The 18,452-nt window shown below is 38.9% G+C and overlaps 1 protein-coding gene across 4 annotated transcripts; it reads left to right on the top strand.

The window, feature by feature from the left end:
• The first annotated feature begins 16,232 nt into the window (after nucleotides 1-16,232).
• LOC100690497 (ladderlectin) lies at nucleotides 16,233-18,205 on the top strand. Of its 4 annotated transcripts, none has more exons than XM_005460163.4 (7): nucleotides 16,233-16,392; nucleotides 16,483-16,560; nucleotides 16,696-16,722; nucleotides 16,952-17,058; nucleotides 17,193-17,327; nucleotides 17,421-17,532; nucleotides 17,858-18,205. In XM_005460163.4, exons 2-7 carry the CDS (start codon nucleotides 16,500-16,502, stop codon nucleotides 17,926-17,928), a joined length of 513 nt encoding a protein of 170 aa, XP_005460220.1. In that variant the 5' UTR covers nucleotides 16,233-16,392; nucleotides 16,483-16,499; the 3' UTR covers nucleotides 17,929-18,205. The 4 variants fall into 4 exon arrangements, with proteins under 4 accessions (XP_005460220.1, XP_005460218.1, XP_005460219.1 ...); XM_005460161.4 differs by having other exon boundaries at nucleotides 16,949-17,058; XM_005460162.4 differs by having other exon boundaries at nucleotides 16,693-16,722.
• The last annotated feature ends 247 nt before the right edge of the window (nucleotides 18,206-18,452 follow it).

Genomic DNA, 18,452 nt, shown 5'->3' with positions numbered 1-18,452 from the left:
AAAACAGTATTTAACATGATTAAGGATGTGGTTAAGGTAAGATACATGCTGCTGTTTGCATGAGCAGTTCTTGGCTTCCAAGCCATGGGAGCCAGTCTTTTTGGCTTTACCAAGGACCACTGCATATAGGATAAAGCTGGAACTTATGCAAAGTGGTCCACAGCGATTTATACATTACAGTTGGTCTTGAAGCAAAATAATTTTGGTTTCCTTACTGAGAAATTCACTGGCACATCTTGAGGTAGTCTGCGACAGACTGGCGACCTGTCCAGGGTGTACCCCGCCTCTTGCCCTATGACAGCTGGGATAGGCTCCAGCGCCCCCCGCGACCCTGAAAAGAATAAGCGGAAGTGAATGGATGGATGGATGGATCTTGAGGTAGTGTCATCTGCAATATAAATAGGGCTATAATGTTAAACATAGCATTTATAGAATTTTACTACAGTTTACAACTAGATTTCAAAATATATTGCATGTATAAATTAATTTGGCTAGTCTGACTTAACGTGTTAACCATGTCATTTTAAATACAGCAAAATATTTTAAACTTTGCATTTTACATTGGTATCAAACTCATTTTGAGTAAACTCACCTTCAAATTTCCAAACTGTTTTGGAAATCTGGTGGCCTGACAACAGTGCCACCTCTTTTAGTCTGATGCCTTTATTCAGAGGTCTGATGGGTTTTTTTCAGATAAACATGATGCATTTTTGTCGATGGTCTGAAGTCTGAGGTTGTTTGACCTGATGTTTGACGATGTTTTTCTGAGACCTTAGGATGTCCTAAAATGTAAACCATACTTTTGGCATTTCACATATTTTAAAAATAGGGTTCTTTGGGACCTGGAATGTTAATGTGCCTGTTTATTAAGCACTTTGGGCCAACTTCTGTTGTTTAAATGTTCCATAGGATATAAATAAAATAGACATGACAGTCAACACCAAAAGTTCAGATGTTTTTCATAGTGCTGTTTAAAATGTATTTTTTAATTTCATATAAAAATAATTGTTTAACACAATTAATGTTAAGCATGGGCAACATACTGAACTTGGAGGATATAAGTCCATTTTAATTCATGTATGTAAACTACATTCTATAACCACATTTGAAAAATGCTTCATGTGTTATCTCTGCTGAATAATACAATTATTTATGAAGGTATCTGGATTTCTTATGAACCCGGAGTGTTTTATTTGGTATATTAAAAAAGATATTGAAAACAATTGTCATGTAGGCCTGATGCTTGGTGGATCCTTCCTTTTTTATGTTTACTTGACCATACAACACATACAGACACATACAGATAACCAAGTAAAGAATGACCAAACTCATTTTCATGGTTAGCATCAGCATTTTGGAGAAGCAACAACTTTTGAAACATTGTTCAAAACTGAAGCTCATGCATTATTTCACAAGCCTTGTGAATTTCAAAACATCAGTTTTTGTTAAAACCTCACCAACCTTGCTAAAACATAAATATTTCCTGGTTTTCTTCAAACCGTTCTACAGCTCTTCTTCCATTTGACCTTTAGGTCAAAATCCCCAAACTAATTCATGTAGGAAAAGACAAGCACCAAACTATACTTACATTTCCAGATCTAAAGGAAAATAAATAAAGAAAAATAAAATGAAACACAAACACACATTTATGGAAGCATCAAATTTTAAAATATTTAAAGGTCTTTTTTCTTCTAGAACATGGTTTTTTGTGTACATTTTGGTCATGTAAGGATATGTAATCAACTTTTGTGTAAACAGGTTATATTTAAAGTATTTACTGTTCTCAAAAGTCAAACTAGGTTGAAAAAAAAGAAGCCTGCCTGTGACTGGCAGATAAAGACATTATCATGGTATCATCAATTAGCCAACAGCCTTACTCATATTCTGAAGAAGGAAAATCTTTCAAAACTGAAGTTCAAACATTATTTCACAAGATGTATGGTTTACTGCCTAACCCAGTATGCTCAATTGTGCCTACCATGTGCAATAATTTTGAATTCCTGATCAGTATTTAACTTTAATTTGTCATTCATCTTTAAAACCCTGCTAAAATGAAAAAATAATTGTACAGCTTAAAAAAAACATTTTTAAACCAATTAAATTAAATTACATTAGTTAGAAAACTGTCTCATACTGCAATAAATTTAATTACATTTCTCTCATAAGAACTTCGTTGTACCCTGTACAATGACAATAAAGGCTATTCTATTCTATTAAGGTACAAAGTACTGATGGAGTTTATTTTTAAATAAAAGTAAAACTTAAAAAAAGACTGAATTCAATTCAATTTTCAATTCAATTCAATTCAATTTTATTTATATAGCACCAAATCACAACAAAAGTCGCCTCAAGGCGCTTTATATTGTACAGTAGATACAGAGAAAAACCCAACAGTGACAGTGGGAAGGAAAAACTCCCTTTTAACAGGAAGAAACGTCCGGCAGAACCAGGCTCAGGGAGGGGCGGGGCCATCTGTTGTTTTGGGTGAGAGAAGGAAGACAGGATGAAAGACATGCTGTGGAAGAGAGACAGAGATTAATAACAGATATGATTCAGTGCAGAGAGGTCTATTAACACATAGTAAGTGAGAAAGGTGACTGGAAAGGAAAAACTCAATGTATCATGGGAATCCCCGGCAGCCTACGTCTATTGCAGCATAACTAAGGTAGGATTCGGGGTCACCTGGTCCAGCCCTAACTATATGCTTTAGCAAAAAGGAAAGTTTTAAGCCTAATCTTAAAAGTAGAGATAGTGTCTGTGTAAGGACAAGAAAGACATTGTGGACAAAACAGGACACCCCCCTATAAACTTTAGTCACAATATTATAGTTAGTTAAACGGTCTGATTGTTCAAATATGTATTTTCTTTGATTGTTGTAAAATAATGTGTGCCCCAGTCTCCAAAAATGACATAGTGCAGGAAGGGTAGTTATTCCTCCGTTACACCACAAGAGGGAGTATCCCCTAAAATGAGCAGCTCTAGCGGGAGTAAATAAGCCCAGCCACTAACCATAAGGCAGTGCGCCTATAAGAGTTGTGTGAGACTGCAAAAGTGTTTAACGTTGTGCTATGGCTACATATATGTTTGCAGGTAAGCAGATACAAGATGGTAAATAACTTAAAATGTATCTACAGATGAGTCCACGGGGTTGCAGAGAATGTGGGAAAGTTGGCCGTTAATCCCCATTGTGTGTCATTAGTATATAAGTTATTGGTAGCGATGTGAATTAGCCGTGACGCTAACGATTAGCAGCTAGAGATAATTCATTAGTTTGTGCGGAAACCTCGTGGCGCTTTTGTGGATTTACAGGGAGTGCAGAATTATTAGGCAAATGAGTATTTTGTCCACATCATCCTCTTCATGCATGTTGTCTTACTCCAAGCTGTATAGGCTCGAAAGCCTACTACCAATTAAGCATATTAGGTGATGTGCATCTCTGTAATGAGAAGGGGTGTGGTCTAATGACATCAACACCCTATATCAGGTGTGCATAATTATTAGGCAACTTCCTTTCCTTTGGCAAAATGGGTCAAAAGAAGGACTTGACAGGCTCAGAAAAGTAAAAAAAAATGAGATATCTTGCAGAGGGATGCAGCAGTCTTAAAATTGCAAAGCTTCTGAAGCGTGATCATCGAACAATCAAGCGTTTCATTCAAAATAGTCAACAGGGTCGCAAGAAGCGTGTGGAAAAACCAAGGCGCAAAATAACTGCCCATGAACTGAGAAAAGTCAAGCGTGCAGCTGCCAAGATGCCACTTGCCACCAGTTTGGCCATATTTCAGAGCTGCAACATCACTGGAGTGCCCAAAAGCACAAGGTGTGCAATACTCAGAGACATGGCCAAGGTAAGAAAGGCTGAAAGACGACCACCACTGAACAAGAGAAACAAGCTGAAACGTCAAGACTGGGCCAAGAACTATCTCAAGACTGATTTTTCTAAGGTTTTATGGACTGATGAAATGAGAGTGAGTCTTGATGGGCCAGATGGATGGGCCCGTGGCTGGATTGGTAAAGGGCAGAGAGCTCCGGTCCGACTCAGACGCCAGCAAGGTGGAGGTGGAGTACTGGTTTGGGCTGGTATCATCAAAGATGAGCTTGTGGGGCCTTTTCGGGTTGAGGATGGAGTCAAGCTCAACTCCCAGTCCTACTGCCAGTTTCTGGAAGACACCTTCTTCAAGGAGTGGTACAGGAAGAAGTCTGCATCCTTCAAGAAAAACATGATTTTCATGCAGGACAATGCTCCATCACACGCGTCCAAGTACTCCACAGCGTGGCTGGCAAGAAAGGGTATAAAAGAAGAAAAACTAATGCCATGGCCTCCTTGTTCACCTGATCTGAACCCCATTGAGAACCTGTGGTCCATCATCAAATGTGAGATTTACAAGGAGGGAAAACAGTACACCTCTCTGAACAGTGTCTGGGAGGCTGTGGTTGCTGCTGCACGCAATGTTGATGGTGAACAGATCAAAACACTGACAGAATCCATGGATGGCAGGCTTTTGAGTGTCCTTGCAAAGAAAGGTGGCTATATTGGTCGCTGATTTGTTTTTGTTTTGTTTTTGAATGTCAGAAATGTATATTTGTGAATGTGGAGATGTTATATTGGTTTCACTGGTAAAAATAAATAATTGAAATGGGTATATATTTGTTTTTTGTTAAGTTGCCTAATAATTATGCACAGTTATAGTCACCTGCACACACAGATATCCCCCTAAAATAGCTAAAACTAAAAACAAACTAAAAACTACTTCCAAAAACATTCAGCTTTGATATTAATGAGTTTTTTGGGTTCATTGAGAACATGGTTGTTGTTCAATAATAAAATTATTCCTCAAAAATACAACTTGCCTAATAATTCTGCACTCCCTGTATACCTGTACCGGGCTGTAATCACAGCAGATATAGACTGGTGGATCACACTATCTTTTGTTTATGTTTATTTCATTGTTGTACTGTAAGGAATATTAGAGATTCGAGTTTAAAGACTAACCATAAGGCAGTGCGCCTATAAGAGTTGTGTGAGACTGCAAAAGTGTGTAACGTTGTGCTATGTCTACATATATGTTTGCAGATACAGTAAAGGCGAACTCACAAAGCCACACTGGTTTCAATTCATTTTAATCCAAGTCTGCAACATCTGTCTCCTGAATCCAAACTGGAAGCTGGTTCCACAAAAGAGGGGCCTGAAAACTGAAGGCTCTCCCTCCCATTCTACTTTTAAATACTCTAGGAACAACAAGTAGGCCTGCAGAGCGAGAGCGAAGTGCTCTAATAGGGTGATATGGCACTACAAGGTCATTAAGATAAGATGGGGCCTGATTATTTAAGACCTTGTATGTGAGGAGCAGGATTTTGAATTCAATTCTGGATTTAACAGGAAGCCAATGAAGGGAAGCCAAAACAGGAGAAATATGCTCTCTCTTTCTAGTCCCTGTCAGGACTCTTGCTGCAGCATTTTGGATCAGCTGAAGGCTTTTTAGCGAGTTTTTTGGACATCCTGATAATAATGAATTACAGTAGTCCAGCCTGGAAGTAATAAATGCATGAACTAGTTTTTCAGCGTCACTAAGAGACAGGATATTTCTAAATTTAGAGATGTTGTGCAAATGGAAGAAAGCAGTCTTACATATTTGTTTAATATGTGCGTTGAAGGACATGTCCTGGTCAAAAATGACTCCAAGGTTCCTCACAGTATTACTGGAGGCCAAGGTAATGCCATCCAGAGTAAGAATCTGGTTAGATACCATATTTCTAAGATTTTCAGGGCCGAGTACAATAACCTCAGTTTTATCTGAATTAAGAAGCAGAAAGTTAGCGGCCATCCAGGTCTTTATGTCTTTAAGACATTCCTGCAGTTTAACTAATTGGTGTGTGTTACCTGGCTTCATGGATAGATAGAGCTGCGTGTCATCTGCATAGCAGTGAAAATGTATGCTATGTCTTCTAATGATGCTGCCTAAGGGAAGCATGTATAATGTAAATAGAATTGGTCCTAGCACTGAACCCTGTGGAACACCATAACTGACCTTAGTGTGTGAAGAGGACTCTCCATTTACATGTACAAATTGGAGTCTATTAGATAGATATGATACAAACCACTGCAGTGCAGTACCTGTAATACCTACAGCGTACTCTAATAGAATATTATGGTCAACAGTATCGAACGCTGCACTGAAGTCTAGCAGGACAAGCACAGAGATGAGTCCACTGTCAGAGGCCATAAGAAGATCATTTGTAACCTTCACTAAAGCTGTTTCTGTGCTGTGATGAGCTCTGAAACCTGACTGAAACTCTTCAAATAAGCCATTCCTCTGCAGATGATCTGTTAGCTGTTTGACAACTACTCTTTCAAGGATGTTTGATATGAAAGGAAGGTTGGAGATTGGCCTGTAATTAGCTAAGACAGCTGGGTCTAGAGATGGCTTTTTAAGTAAAGGTTTAACTACAGCCACCTTGAAGGCCTGTGGTACATAGCCGATTATTAGAGACAGGTTGATCATACTTAAGATTGAAGAATTAATTAATGGCAGGACTTCTTTGAGCAGTTTTGTAGGAATGGGGTCTAAAAGACACATTGATGGTTTGGAGGAATTAATTATTGAAGTTAACTCAGAAAGATCAATTGGAGAAAAAGAGTCTAAATGAACATCAATGATACTAAAAGTAGCTGTAGATAATATTACATCTATGGGATGATTATTGGTAATTTTTTCTCTAATGATAAAAATTTTATTTGTGAAGAAGTTCATGAAGTCATTACTAGTTAATGTTAAGGGGATGGTTGGCTCAACAGAGCTCTGACTTTTTGTCAGCCTGGCTACAGTGCTGAAGAGAAACCTGGGGTTGTTCTTATTTTCTTCAATCAGTGACGAATAGTAAGATGTTCTGGCTTTGCGGAGGGCTTTCTTATAAAGCAGCAAACTATTTCTCCAGGCTAAATGATGATCCTCTAAATTTGTGACACGCCATTTCCTCTCCAGCTTACGAGTTATCTGCTTTAGGCTACATGTTTGAGAATTATACCACGGAGTCAGGTACTTCTGATTTGAGGCCTTAGTTTTCACAGGAGCTACAGTATCCAGAGTCGTACGTAGTGAGGAGGTAAAATTATTAACAAGATAATCGACCTCTGTTGGGGTAGCGTTCAGATAGCTGCTCTGCTCTATGAGCATTGAAGATGATAACAGTGGGTGGATTATATCTTCAAGAGAGGGTTTTCTATGCCATATGTTAAAGTAAGATCTAGAGTGTGATTAAAGTGGTGGGTGGGTTCTTTTACATTTTGAGATAAGCCAATTGAGTCTAATAACAGATTAAATGCAATGTTGAGGCTGTCATTTTTAGCATCTACATGGATGTTAAAATCACCCACAATAATTATTTTATCTGAGCTGAGCACTAAATCAGATAAAAAGTCTGAGAAATCAGAGAGAAACTCTGTGTAAGGCCCAGGTGGACGATATATGATAACAAGACTGGTTTTTGAGTTTCACAGCTGGGGTGGACGAGGCTAAGCATCAGGCTTTCAAATGAATTAAAAGTCAGTCTTGGTCTTTGGTTGATTAATAGGCTGGTGTGGAAAACGGATAACAGAGAAGACCATGACTAAGTCTGACTTGCAGATAAACTAATTGTCATGAATATCATCAGTTAGCCAGTAGCTCTATGTACATTTTGGAGATGTAACAGCTTTCGAAATATTGTTCAAAGCTGAAGTTGAAAAATTATTTCACAAGACTCCTGAATTTCAAAATATCTATTTTTTTTTTAAACTCCAGTCACCTTCGTAAAACAAAAACTTTTCATAGTTGTGTTTAAACCGTTCTACAGCCCTGTCAACATCATTAAAAGCATGTTAGAAAAGTGACTGTATAATTACATTCGTTATTAATAATTATACCTATGATACCTATTTTGTAGCGCACACAGAAACCTCTTCCATTTGACTTTTAGATCAAAATCCCCAAACTAGATCATGTAGGAAAAGACAAGAATCAAATTTTACTTACCTTTGATAAACTACAAAATTAAATTTAAAACATAGAACATATTGGTTTTTTTGGGTCACTTTTCTGACGGTCGGGCAGTCCTCTCCAGCCAACCTGCCCGTTGTGTCTGTGTGTGTGGTGTTTGTTTGTGTCTCCCTCTTTTTTCCCCGCTCCCAGATGTTTTGAACACGGAGCGATCTTCGTCCCAGAAGTGTTCCGGCGTGGGAGTCAGCCGCATTTGTAGCTCATCAAGCTGAGCTGATTACTATCTCCATGAGCATCCTATTTAGCAGAGCTCCAGTCGACGCGGAATCTTTGGGTTTACCCTTGTTAATAAGGCCATGATTCTCATTTTTTTAAATAATTAGTTTAACACATTAGATAATACTGCTAATAATGGACCATGCCGTCAGTGGAGTTTAATGAAAGTCTTTTACCAATCAGATGTGAAAATGCAGTCACATGGCCAGTTTGAAGCTGTGGCGGGCAGAGCGGCCCAAGTGTTTTAAAGTAGCGGACACACGGAAAGAAGAAACACATGAAAACATGGCAGAGTCAACTGTCTCCGCTAGAGCTGAAGAGGATGAACACCCTTGGCCTCATACAAAGATTGTTTCGCTTAAAAGCAGTACAAAAGAACAGCTATGTCTTCAGTGTTGGTTTCTTCAGTGTAAGGCAAAACAACCCGACTTTTCAGCATGAAAAAACTCAACTCATGTAACCTAAGGAAACGTGTCGTGGTAAGTTTACTCTGACATCCAACTAACCACAGCTAAAAAGATATTTAGTCTTATGTTACAGCAGCTGTGTCAAGCTCGAGCCCCAAGTTTGATTAAACTAGAATCACGTCATATTTTCGGCGCTACGTTATAGTGGGATAAGTTTGTGGATGTTGTTTCTGTAGCTTTTAGCTGGTCACTGGTTAGCTAGCGTGAGCTATAAGCTAACAGCTAGCCTGGTTAATGAAGCTAGAGTTCCACGCACATGTAAACACAGCTCGTCTCTACTGCTTTAACTGTTAAATCAGAAGGCAATACTGCGGTTGACAGGGTTTATTATGTGAAACAGCAGCTTGTTTAGTTTAAACAGTCTGCATTAAGCTGGGCAAACACTGTGCGATTTTTTTCAGTCACGTTATTCAGCTCCTCAAACTGTACAATTGAGGGTTTAGAAGTCTGTAGGTCACGATGCAGGGTCTCACATTATACAGCCCGATGCTGTGATGCGACCTGAGTGCTCACACTGTGCGTCCATAACATGAAGCTTATCATCCAAAATCTGTCTCTCTCTCTCTCCCTCTCTCTGTCTTTCACTCACACACACACACACACAGACACACACACCAAGGAGAGATTAGAGGTTACATCGCAGCTCCAGTCACGGCTTTCATCGCTGTCTTTTTCGTCTTTCCCCAGAGTGACAGCCAAACGGTGCATAGAGGATCTATTGGCTTGCACGCGTTCTTATTTTGAACTTAATCTGGAATTCATTGCAAATTGTTTGTGCGGGATATGAAGGAAAAGATTTTGTTTTTCAACAAGAGTTAGTAAAAAACATCTCCAGTGTGATCAAATTTCCATGCCAAACATCCGCAGCTTGGCCTAATTCTTTTGAAAACCATACATCTTTCCACAGGTCTAAACTTCATCAGACATCACCTAGACACAGAGCTGGATGAGGCCAGCACAAACAGCAGCCTAACCGACGAAGATAATGGATTGTTTATATATTTATATTGTATATATATTGTATTCTATTTTATTCTATTCTATTGTGTACAGTATCTTATTGATATCTTATTCCAGTGTTTTTCTCTAATTTTTCTATGCAACTTTGCACTGTCCACTACTGTGACAAAACAAATTTCCCACGCGTGGGACTAATAAAGGTTATCTTATCCTATCTTATCTTATCTTATCTTATATTATTTACTGTAGATATTGGTTAAAAAAGCTTTATGTTGTGAAAAACTGAAATCTGGAAATTAGAATTGCTGTGCCTTATTTTGTTGATGTTTTTACATATATTATATTTGAAAATACTAAAATCTGTATATTTGTTTATTTTTGTTTGTCTGATAGCATTTATTTAAACATAAATCGGACATTACAACCAGTTACTCACTACTTGAGTAGTCTTTTCACCAACTACTTTTTTACTCTTACTTGAGTAACTTTTTTGATGACTACTTTTCATTTTTACTTGAGTAATAATATTTCAAAGTAATGCTACTCTTACTTGAGTACAATTTTTGGATACTTGACCCACCTCTGCACACAGCACACCGTGGAAGCTCTGCTGCCTTGATCCTTTGTTTACTCGCATGACGCCAAGGGAAACAAAGAGGGTGAAACGCGCCAGAGTTTTAAGCCGAACCTGACAGAAACAGCAAGCCACCTCTGCCTAGCATCCTGCTCACGAACCTCCAGTCTCTAGACTGGAAGGAGACAGGCTGTGTGCACGGATTAAACATCAAAAAGACAACTGCTGTGTTTTGGCGTTCACAGAGACATGGCTGGAGCCCAGCGTCCCCGACTGCACCGTCACACCGGATGGGTTCACTGTTTACTGGGGACACAGAACGAAGGACTCAGGCAAGAAAAGGAGAGGAGGTGTGTGCTTTATGGTTAACTCTTTGTGGGCTAGAGATGTGTGTATCTTAAAAATGTACTGCTCTCAGAGCCTCGAGCTGCTGACCATTACAGTTAGACCTATTTACCTCCCGAGGGAGTTCAGTTCAGTTCTCCTTTCAGCTCTTTACATTCCCCCACATGCTGGGACAGTGAGGCTGAAGGGGTCTTACAGGACTGCTTTGACACAACTGACTGGCAGATATTTGTGGATGCAGCTGATGGCAACATCAATGAACTCACAGACTCTGTTATTGGATATATTGAAAAATGCACGGACGATATCATCACCAAAACCACCGTCCGCAAATACCCAAATCAGAAACCCTGGGTAAATAAAGACATTTGTGCTAAGCTAAAAGTGCAGACCTCTGCGTTTAACTCAGGGGATGCTGATGCATATAAAGCAGCCAGGTATGACCCCCAAAAGTCCATAAAAAAGGCCAGAAAGGACTACAGGGACAAAGAGGAGTCCAGTTACCAAAGCTTTGACACCAGGCAACTGTGGAATGGACTGCGCTGCATCACTGACTACAAGAAGGAAGACACAGGCATTGTTCGGCCCACCGTGTCTCTCGCAGATGAGCTCAACTTCTGTGCTTGTTTTGATGCAGACAACAGACACCTCAGGAGCACAGTGAGGCTGTAATTTTAACTGTCAAAACAGTAAATGTGAGTTGGTCTTTCAAAAAGGTCAATCCTCACAAAGCTACGGGACCAGAGGGCATCCTAGGCTGGGTTCTCAGAGCGTGTGCCAACCAGCTGGCAGGGGTGTTCACCAACATCTTCAACCTCTCCCTGAGGCAGTCAGTGGTCTCCACATCCCTCCAAACTTCCACCATCATTCCTGTTCCTAAGAAATCAGTGGTCTCCTGTCTGAATTACTACCGTCCTGTTGCACTGACATCCGTCATCATGAAGTGCCTTGAGCGGCTGGTCAGAAGTCACATCTGCTCCTCCCTCCTTGACACGCTGGACCCTCTTCAGTTCGCCTATCGGACAAACAGAGCCACAGAGGATGCCATCGCCCTGACAATGCACACTGCCCTCAGTCACCTGGAAAAAGGGAATACATGTGCAAGAATGCTCTTCATCGACTACATCTTGGCTTTTAACACCATCATCCCCTCAAAACTTGCCCCGAAGCGCGTCGACCTTGGGCTAGGAACACCAATCTGGTGTACATTTTTAAATACCTAAATAGAAAATAACACATCTGACCTGCTAATATCTGACTGAGCTCAAAGCATTTACTGAAGGAGATCCTAAACAATATCCAGAATAAAGTATTAATATTAAGTTGGTCTGATGATAATTTCCAGAATTCATCTTAACTACTGTTTGATATGTGAGTATACAAAAGAAATGGTAAAAAGGAAAATGATTGATAAAATACCTTTTAAAAAGGACACATTTTACTTAAGTCTTCATTGATTCAAATACATTTTTGTCAGAATTGCTTGACTAATTTTTATCGCGGAGTACAATCATTCAATTATACTAAATAGACTGAAAAAACAACAAAAAAACAAAACAAAAGGATATATATTCTCTTGTCCTTCTTATTACCTTTTCCATAAAGAACTAATAACAGTTCATTTTGATTAACTACACACAACTTAAAAACAATAAGATGCCATGTTTTGTCTTTTCTACTGTTCTTTTTAGGCCCTAGTGTTGGAATGTATTTTTTTTTATATCTTTAAGGCTATATACCTCATAATTGGCATCACACATTTGTTTTATTCTTTAGTGCACACAGTGTATTGTAGAGAGGTTTTGGTAGTCTGAACGCTCTGATACTAACAGGCAAAGACAAGAGCCCCTTCTCTGAGGAAACAGAGCTGTACATTTATAGGGTTAGAGAAGCTCTCTTTCCTTTTCCTTTCCCCCTCCTGATCTCTTCATGCAGGCCTGACCAGAGGGCAAGAGGTGGTTGCCATGGTAATGGGAGTGTGTCAAAGTCTGTTAGACTGTGTGGAGGAGGAGGACCAAATGCAGACATTTGAGGAACAAAACTGTAATTTAGCAAAATGCGAGCCATTTATTTGTGGCTGGTAATAAAAAGAAGAAGGCAGATGGACCCTAAGGCAGAACTAACTGTGAAGTCGGACCCCGACACACATACACAAGTCCATTAACAATGTTCACTGTGGTTTCAGCACAAACGCATGGGACACAGACACTCCCGCTTGTCTATCATGTCCGCTCACCACCCTCCTCGACTGTCACTGCAACATAAAAAGAGTCACAATCAATCACTCGTCCCCAGCACATCTGTTCATCCCGCCTCCCCGTCGCCCCAGGAGCTCACTGCGCCACCCGCGAAGACAGAGGAGCCTCTTCAGGAGACGTTACAGTTGTGTGAGAGCCAGAAATCTTGCTTGTTTGTAGGTGACCAAATACTTATTTTCAAGCATAATTTTCCACCAAATAAATTCCTGAAAAATCAGACAATGTGGTTTTCCTTTTTTTTTTTTGTCATTTTGTCTCTCATAGTTGAGGTATACCTATGATGAAAATTACAGGCCTCTCTCATCTTTTTAAGTGGGAGAACTTGCACAATTGGTAGCTGACTAAATACTTTTTTGTCCCACTGTATAATATGTTTCTAGACAAGATTTTTTTTTTGATATAATTCATTTAATTTATCAAATCAAACGTAGATGAACAGAAATACATTTTTATGGATTTCTGCGCATATCAGTGTAGATGGAAATGAACAGGCTGATAAGTTTGCAAAAGGTGCAACAAGAAGAAGTCATGTAGATATGAATATAAAATACAGTAAAGGTGAGGTTAAAAGTATAATTAAGGTGAAGTTAAAGGAAAAGTGGCAGGCACAATGGAACAGAAAAGGAAAAAGTAGATACTATTATACAGAGAGGAGTTGGACAATGTAGAAGAAGTCATAAAACTAAAAGAGAAGATGATATAATTTCAAGAGTACGATTTGGTCATAACAGATGTAAATAACACACAAAAAAAAAGATGAATAAGCATGAGACAGGGAATAGTGAATTTTGTGGACGAGAGGAAACATTTGAACATGTAATGTTAGAATGTAGTAAACATAGGCGGAAAAGGCAAATAGTCAAATCGGGAATTACAAAAAAAATAGAGTTCAATTAAGGATAAAAGAAACATTACAAAGTGATACAGGTGATGTAGTTTATAGGGCGATATTTGGCTTTTTAAGAACAACAGGTCTTTATATGAAAATAAGGGTGTAAAAGCTGTTCCGATCCACACTCCAGTCCAGAAGGTGGCAGTAATGCACCTGAAGTTGTTTGCCAACCGTCATGAAAATATAGAAGAAGAGTCTGCCAGTCTATCAGCTATAGTGATGGGAATTCCGGCTCTTTTTAGAGAACTGGCTCTTTCAGCTTGGCTCACTAAAAAGAGCCGGCTCTTTCAGCTCCCAAGCGGCTCTTCAGGTTGTTTTGTTGCTTTAATTAAGTTATTATCAACAACAATATAAAATTATGCACAAAATGAACTACTAATGTAAAAAAAAAAGTTTTTTATTTATATATCTTTATTATATAAATATTATTTTATTTATTCACACCATACAAAATGTAAAAAAAATAAATTATAAAATACAAAAAACAACTGGCATTTAGAAATATTAATATTAAACTCAACTGACTGTTTTTTCTTCCCATTGCACTGATGGGTGGACAGTTCTCAGGTGCCTGTGCATGTTGTTTGTGGAGCTGGCTCTATATGATAGTCTTTTCTTGCAGATTCTACAGTCTGCCTTTTTATTGTCAGTAAAACTGAAATAGTTCCAGATTTTGCTTCTTTTCTTAGTGTCACTCATTTTCTTTACTATACCTTTCTAATGTGATGATGTGGTCCCTTGTTGTAGCTCCAGGCTCTCTTTCTCTCTCTCTCTCCGTCCTGCTCTTTTCGTGTGCTACTGCTGCCAGTGTAACTACCGTCCCCGCCCCCTCTGCTAAGAGCTGAGAGAGAAAAAGTGAGAGAGAGAGGGCAAGAGAAAGGAAAAAAAAACCACGCTCCCAATAAGGAGCCGGCTGGCATCGTTCACTTCAAAGAGCCGGCTGTAAGAGCCATTTCGTTTGCAACCTACCCATCACTAGTCAGCTACCTTATGGTTATCATGAGGCCTTGAAGAAATTCTCTGTTCTATGCTTTTGATTGAAACTAATGTTAACCTCTTTTTTCTCCAAGCAGTCACACCATGACTTATGTCACCGTGAGTTACTTACCTCTGCCCTTGGCCACTATTCAAAGTAATCCCAAATTGGACTCTGGTGCTTTCTCCTGACTTTTGCTGACATGATACTACACGTGGATGGAGCAGCAACATAGATGACTTGACTGACGTACCTGCCACCTGCTGGCATAATGAGGCACAGCAAGAAAAAACCCTGGAAACGACACTTCATTTTCACACTAGACTAATGTATGACACACACACATCAAGGAAAACTAAACACATTTTCTCTATAAATTCAGTCAATTTTAGTTAGTTTTGTGAACGCTCATTACAGTTTTAGTTAGTTTTCCTTTTTTCTTTAAGTCTTGTTTTTATTTTTATTTCCATTAACGAAAATGTTTTTTTAAACAAACAACAAAACAGACAAGCAAACAGTTTTCATTATTTTGTTAGTTTTCGTTAACGATAATAACCTTGCCTCCAGCCATCTCTCACCGTCTCGGACGCAGTGGAACTCGGGTCAGCCAGCCCTATCATTACTCACCTGGATTCTAGCCACCTCTCTCTCAAAGCCAAACTCCACCTTGGGTACAAGTAAGCAATACCAGCAATACTCGCCTTCTCCAAGTGTCCTTAATCTCACCACCATCTTAACCCCGTTCTCCTCTTTTTCCAGACGTGCCCGCTTCACTCCAGTTTTCTCTTATTGATCCATGGCCACGCAAATATGCCACCCACGTCACCCACGCCATGCTCCTGTCTAATCTACGTCTCACTGTGCCATGTACTAGTCTTTGCTTTCTCAATAAACACTGTAGAACGTTCTTGCCGTCTCTGCTGTGGATCTCTGTGAGTCAAGGCAAAAGAAAATCAGTGAGTCCAGTTTTGCTATTGGCCTGTGGGCACTTTGTGAGAGTCATACTGACAGGCTGATTTTTTAAAAAAAATTAAAACTCTAAAAAGACTGAAAATAACACAGATGACGAAGTATCTGTCAAGTGTTGCTGTGTGAGCTGATTATTGTGGACTCAAATTTGAAGCACAGAAGGCAGGAGTGCACTTTGACCCACTGGCTACAGTGTGGGAACCATTGGCTTGGGATCCACTGGCTGTGGCAGGACAGAATTCAGACTGTAGGTTCACTGGAGTTTTGCATTAGGTGTCAGGAAGCTCAAGACGGGCTGCTTAGTAGAACTCCCAGTCTATTTTGACGACTAGGGCAGCACAGCAGGGCATGCAATTGACTCTGAAGGCTAAGGTTAAACCCTAATGAAATCCATCAAATATTTCATGGTTGTACTCTAGCGAACCTTGTGAACTAATAAATATGTACAACTACATGGACAAGTCAGTATGAGGCAATTATTTTGATGACAAAAGAAAGGAGTGCAGTGAATGTCTGAGCAGCATAAATCATATGATGCACATGTCAGTTTTTCAGAGTAAGTTCCTAGTTTTGAAGCACCAAAGAAAGGGTACTTAAGCACTGATCTTAGAGCTGTTCAACTTCTCTCGCAGGAAGGCTAAAGCTACCAGTTGGTGCTGAAACGAAATCCATTCTACAAATATTCTACATATTCTCCAAAAGGTCTGCTACAATATCTATTCTGTTGGGGGTTTTTTGTTGTTGTTTTTTTTTTTTAATGAATGATGTCTTGATGTCTTCTGTTTCTCACAGACATACTAAGCATTGCCATGAAGCTGCTGACTGTGTCTGTACTTCTTTGTGCAGTGATCACTCTGATCATTGCTGCTGGTGAGCATTGCAGTCTAATGTAGATAATGTGTATATGTGTGAACATTCATACAAATAACAGAATGAATATAACTGTTAACTTTGATTGTTAAATTTTAAAGTTTGATGTTTTACTTTGTCCTGCTCTTCCAGAAGAAGGTGGGAAGGAGGCAAAGGCACAAGGTTGGTCAACATTTTCAGGATTTTCACTCAAATTAATCACATTTCTGTGACGCTGAACAGAAGAGCATCACATCAATATCCTGCTTATGTGCAGCTAAATCTTTGGTACAAAGTTGTTTTGAGGCCCTGAAGACAAAATATTTCCAGAAATGATACACACCAACAAATATGTACACTTTAAAAATCCTTAATTGTTTTTACTCAAGTATTATTTCCTTGTCATCAGAAGAACATCTTGTTGAGAAGAGATATTGGTACAAGTATCGGGGTTGGACTAGGTATGGCAACCGACACTACCGCTATTTTCCCTATCGTTTGGACTGGGCTCATGCTCAGGTAAAAACAGTGATTTGGATTTTTTCCATTTATCCCATCTCTGTTAATTTCCTTGAATATTTTATAAAGTCCAGCTTGGTTAAATCACTTTTTTTTCCTTTTAAATTTCTGGTGTCTGTTGATCTCAAATACAGAGACACTGTCAGTCTATGCATGCAAACCTGGCATCTGTACGCAACCTCAGAGAGTACCGGGTGATTCAAAGGGTCATATATCGTGCCACTCACAGTTACCCAATTACATGGCTTGGAGGCTCTGATGCTCAGAAGGTATATTACTAATCATGAAACAAAGGCTTTCACTTAGAAAGATTAATCTAACCATCATCTAACCATTATTGTCCATTTTGTTCTGTTTTATAGGAGCATCATTGGTTTTGGATCGATGGAACTCCTTTCAAATTTACGTACTGGTGTCGTGGAGAGCCTAACAACTATTGGCACAGAGAGCACTGCATGCACATGAACTGGTCAGGTAAGTCTATAAATAAAGTATAATGCTGATGTTGGGGGTATCCAGACTTGTTTGTTGTGTCAAATACTTACACTGGTTGTTTCAGTTCAAAATAATAGTATCTTTCTTAAAATATTACATAACAGAATATTGTGGTATTTCATTAAATATGAACATAAATGTATGTATCAAATGATATCTATATATTTATGTATTTATATATGTTGTGAAACTATAATCAAAAGGTGGTTTACTATCATAAAAAACTAAATGATTTCCTCAGGACAAATAAGTATGTGTTCATGTTATCATGGTTTCACTTAATGTTGATTTTTGGTGCTTACAGGACACAAGTGCATGAACGATATCTTCTGTCACTACCGATACCCATATGTCTGCGTCTGGAAAAGAAGATAATTCCTGGCATGATGGCATGGTTAACCGGGCAAAGAAGCAAACGATCTCATATATCCCCCTTGAAAAATCTGTTTCCCATTTTACATCTTTACTTCTTTTTCTTTGCTGTAATGCTACATAAGGAATGACGCGACAAGTGAAATAAAGTGGAGTTTGGTTTTCTCTTTCAATAGGAGCAAACTGAATGTGTAATGGAAAGAATGCTTTTAGTAAATCTTTATTTTCCAGAATGAACTTTTCTTTTTCATCTTCATCATTAAAATCTCATTGAATCCAACTGGTCTTTGCGTCTGTTCCACATAGTTATGGGTCTAATAACTAAAGTCCAAGACATCCACCTGCATCATTCCATTTAAGATCATTTAGGCCTTTCGCTCAGCTGTCTCTGATGTGTATGAAAGTTTTATGGTAGGAAATATGAACATGTATATTGATTGCTGTGAAATTTTAGCTTCATATAGAGGCAGTTTGCTACTGATAATTTTCTGTAGTAAAACCTTGAAGGCTATATCCTCGTCAAAGAA

This window comes from Oreochromis niloticus, linkage group LG3 (assembly GCF_001858045.2).
Source record: "Oreochromis niloticus isolate F11D_XX linkage group LG3, O_niloticus_UMD_NMBU, whole genome shotgun sequence".
In the NCBI taxonomy this organism is placed as follows: domain Eukaryota; kingdom Metazoa; phylum Chordata; class Actinopteri; order Cichliformes; family Cichlidae; genus Oreochromis; species Oreochromis niloticus.
This window is presented reverse-complemented; position numbering and strand designations above follow the sequence as displayed.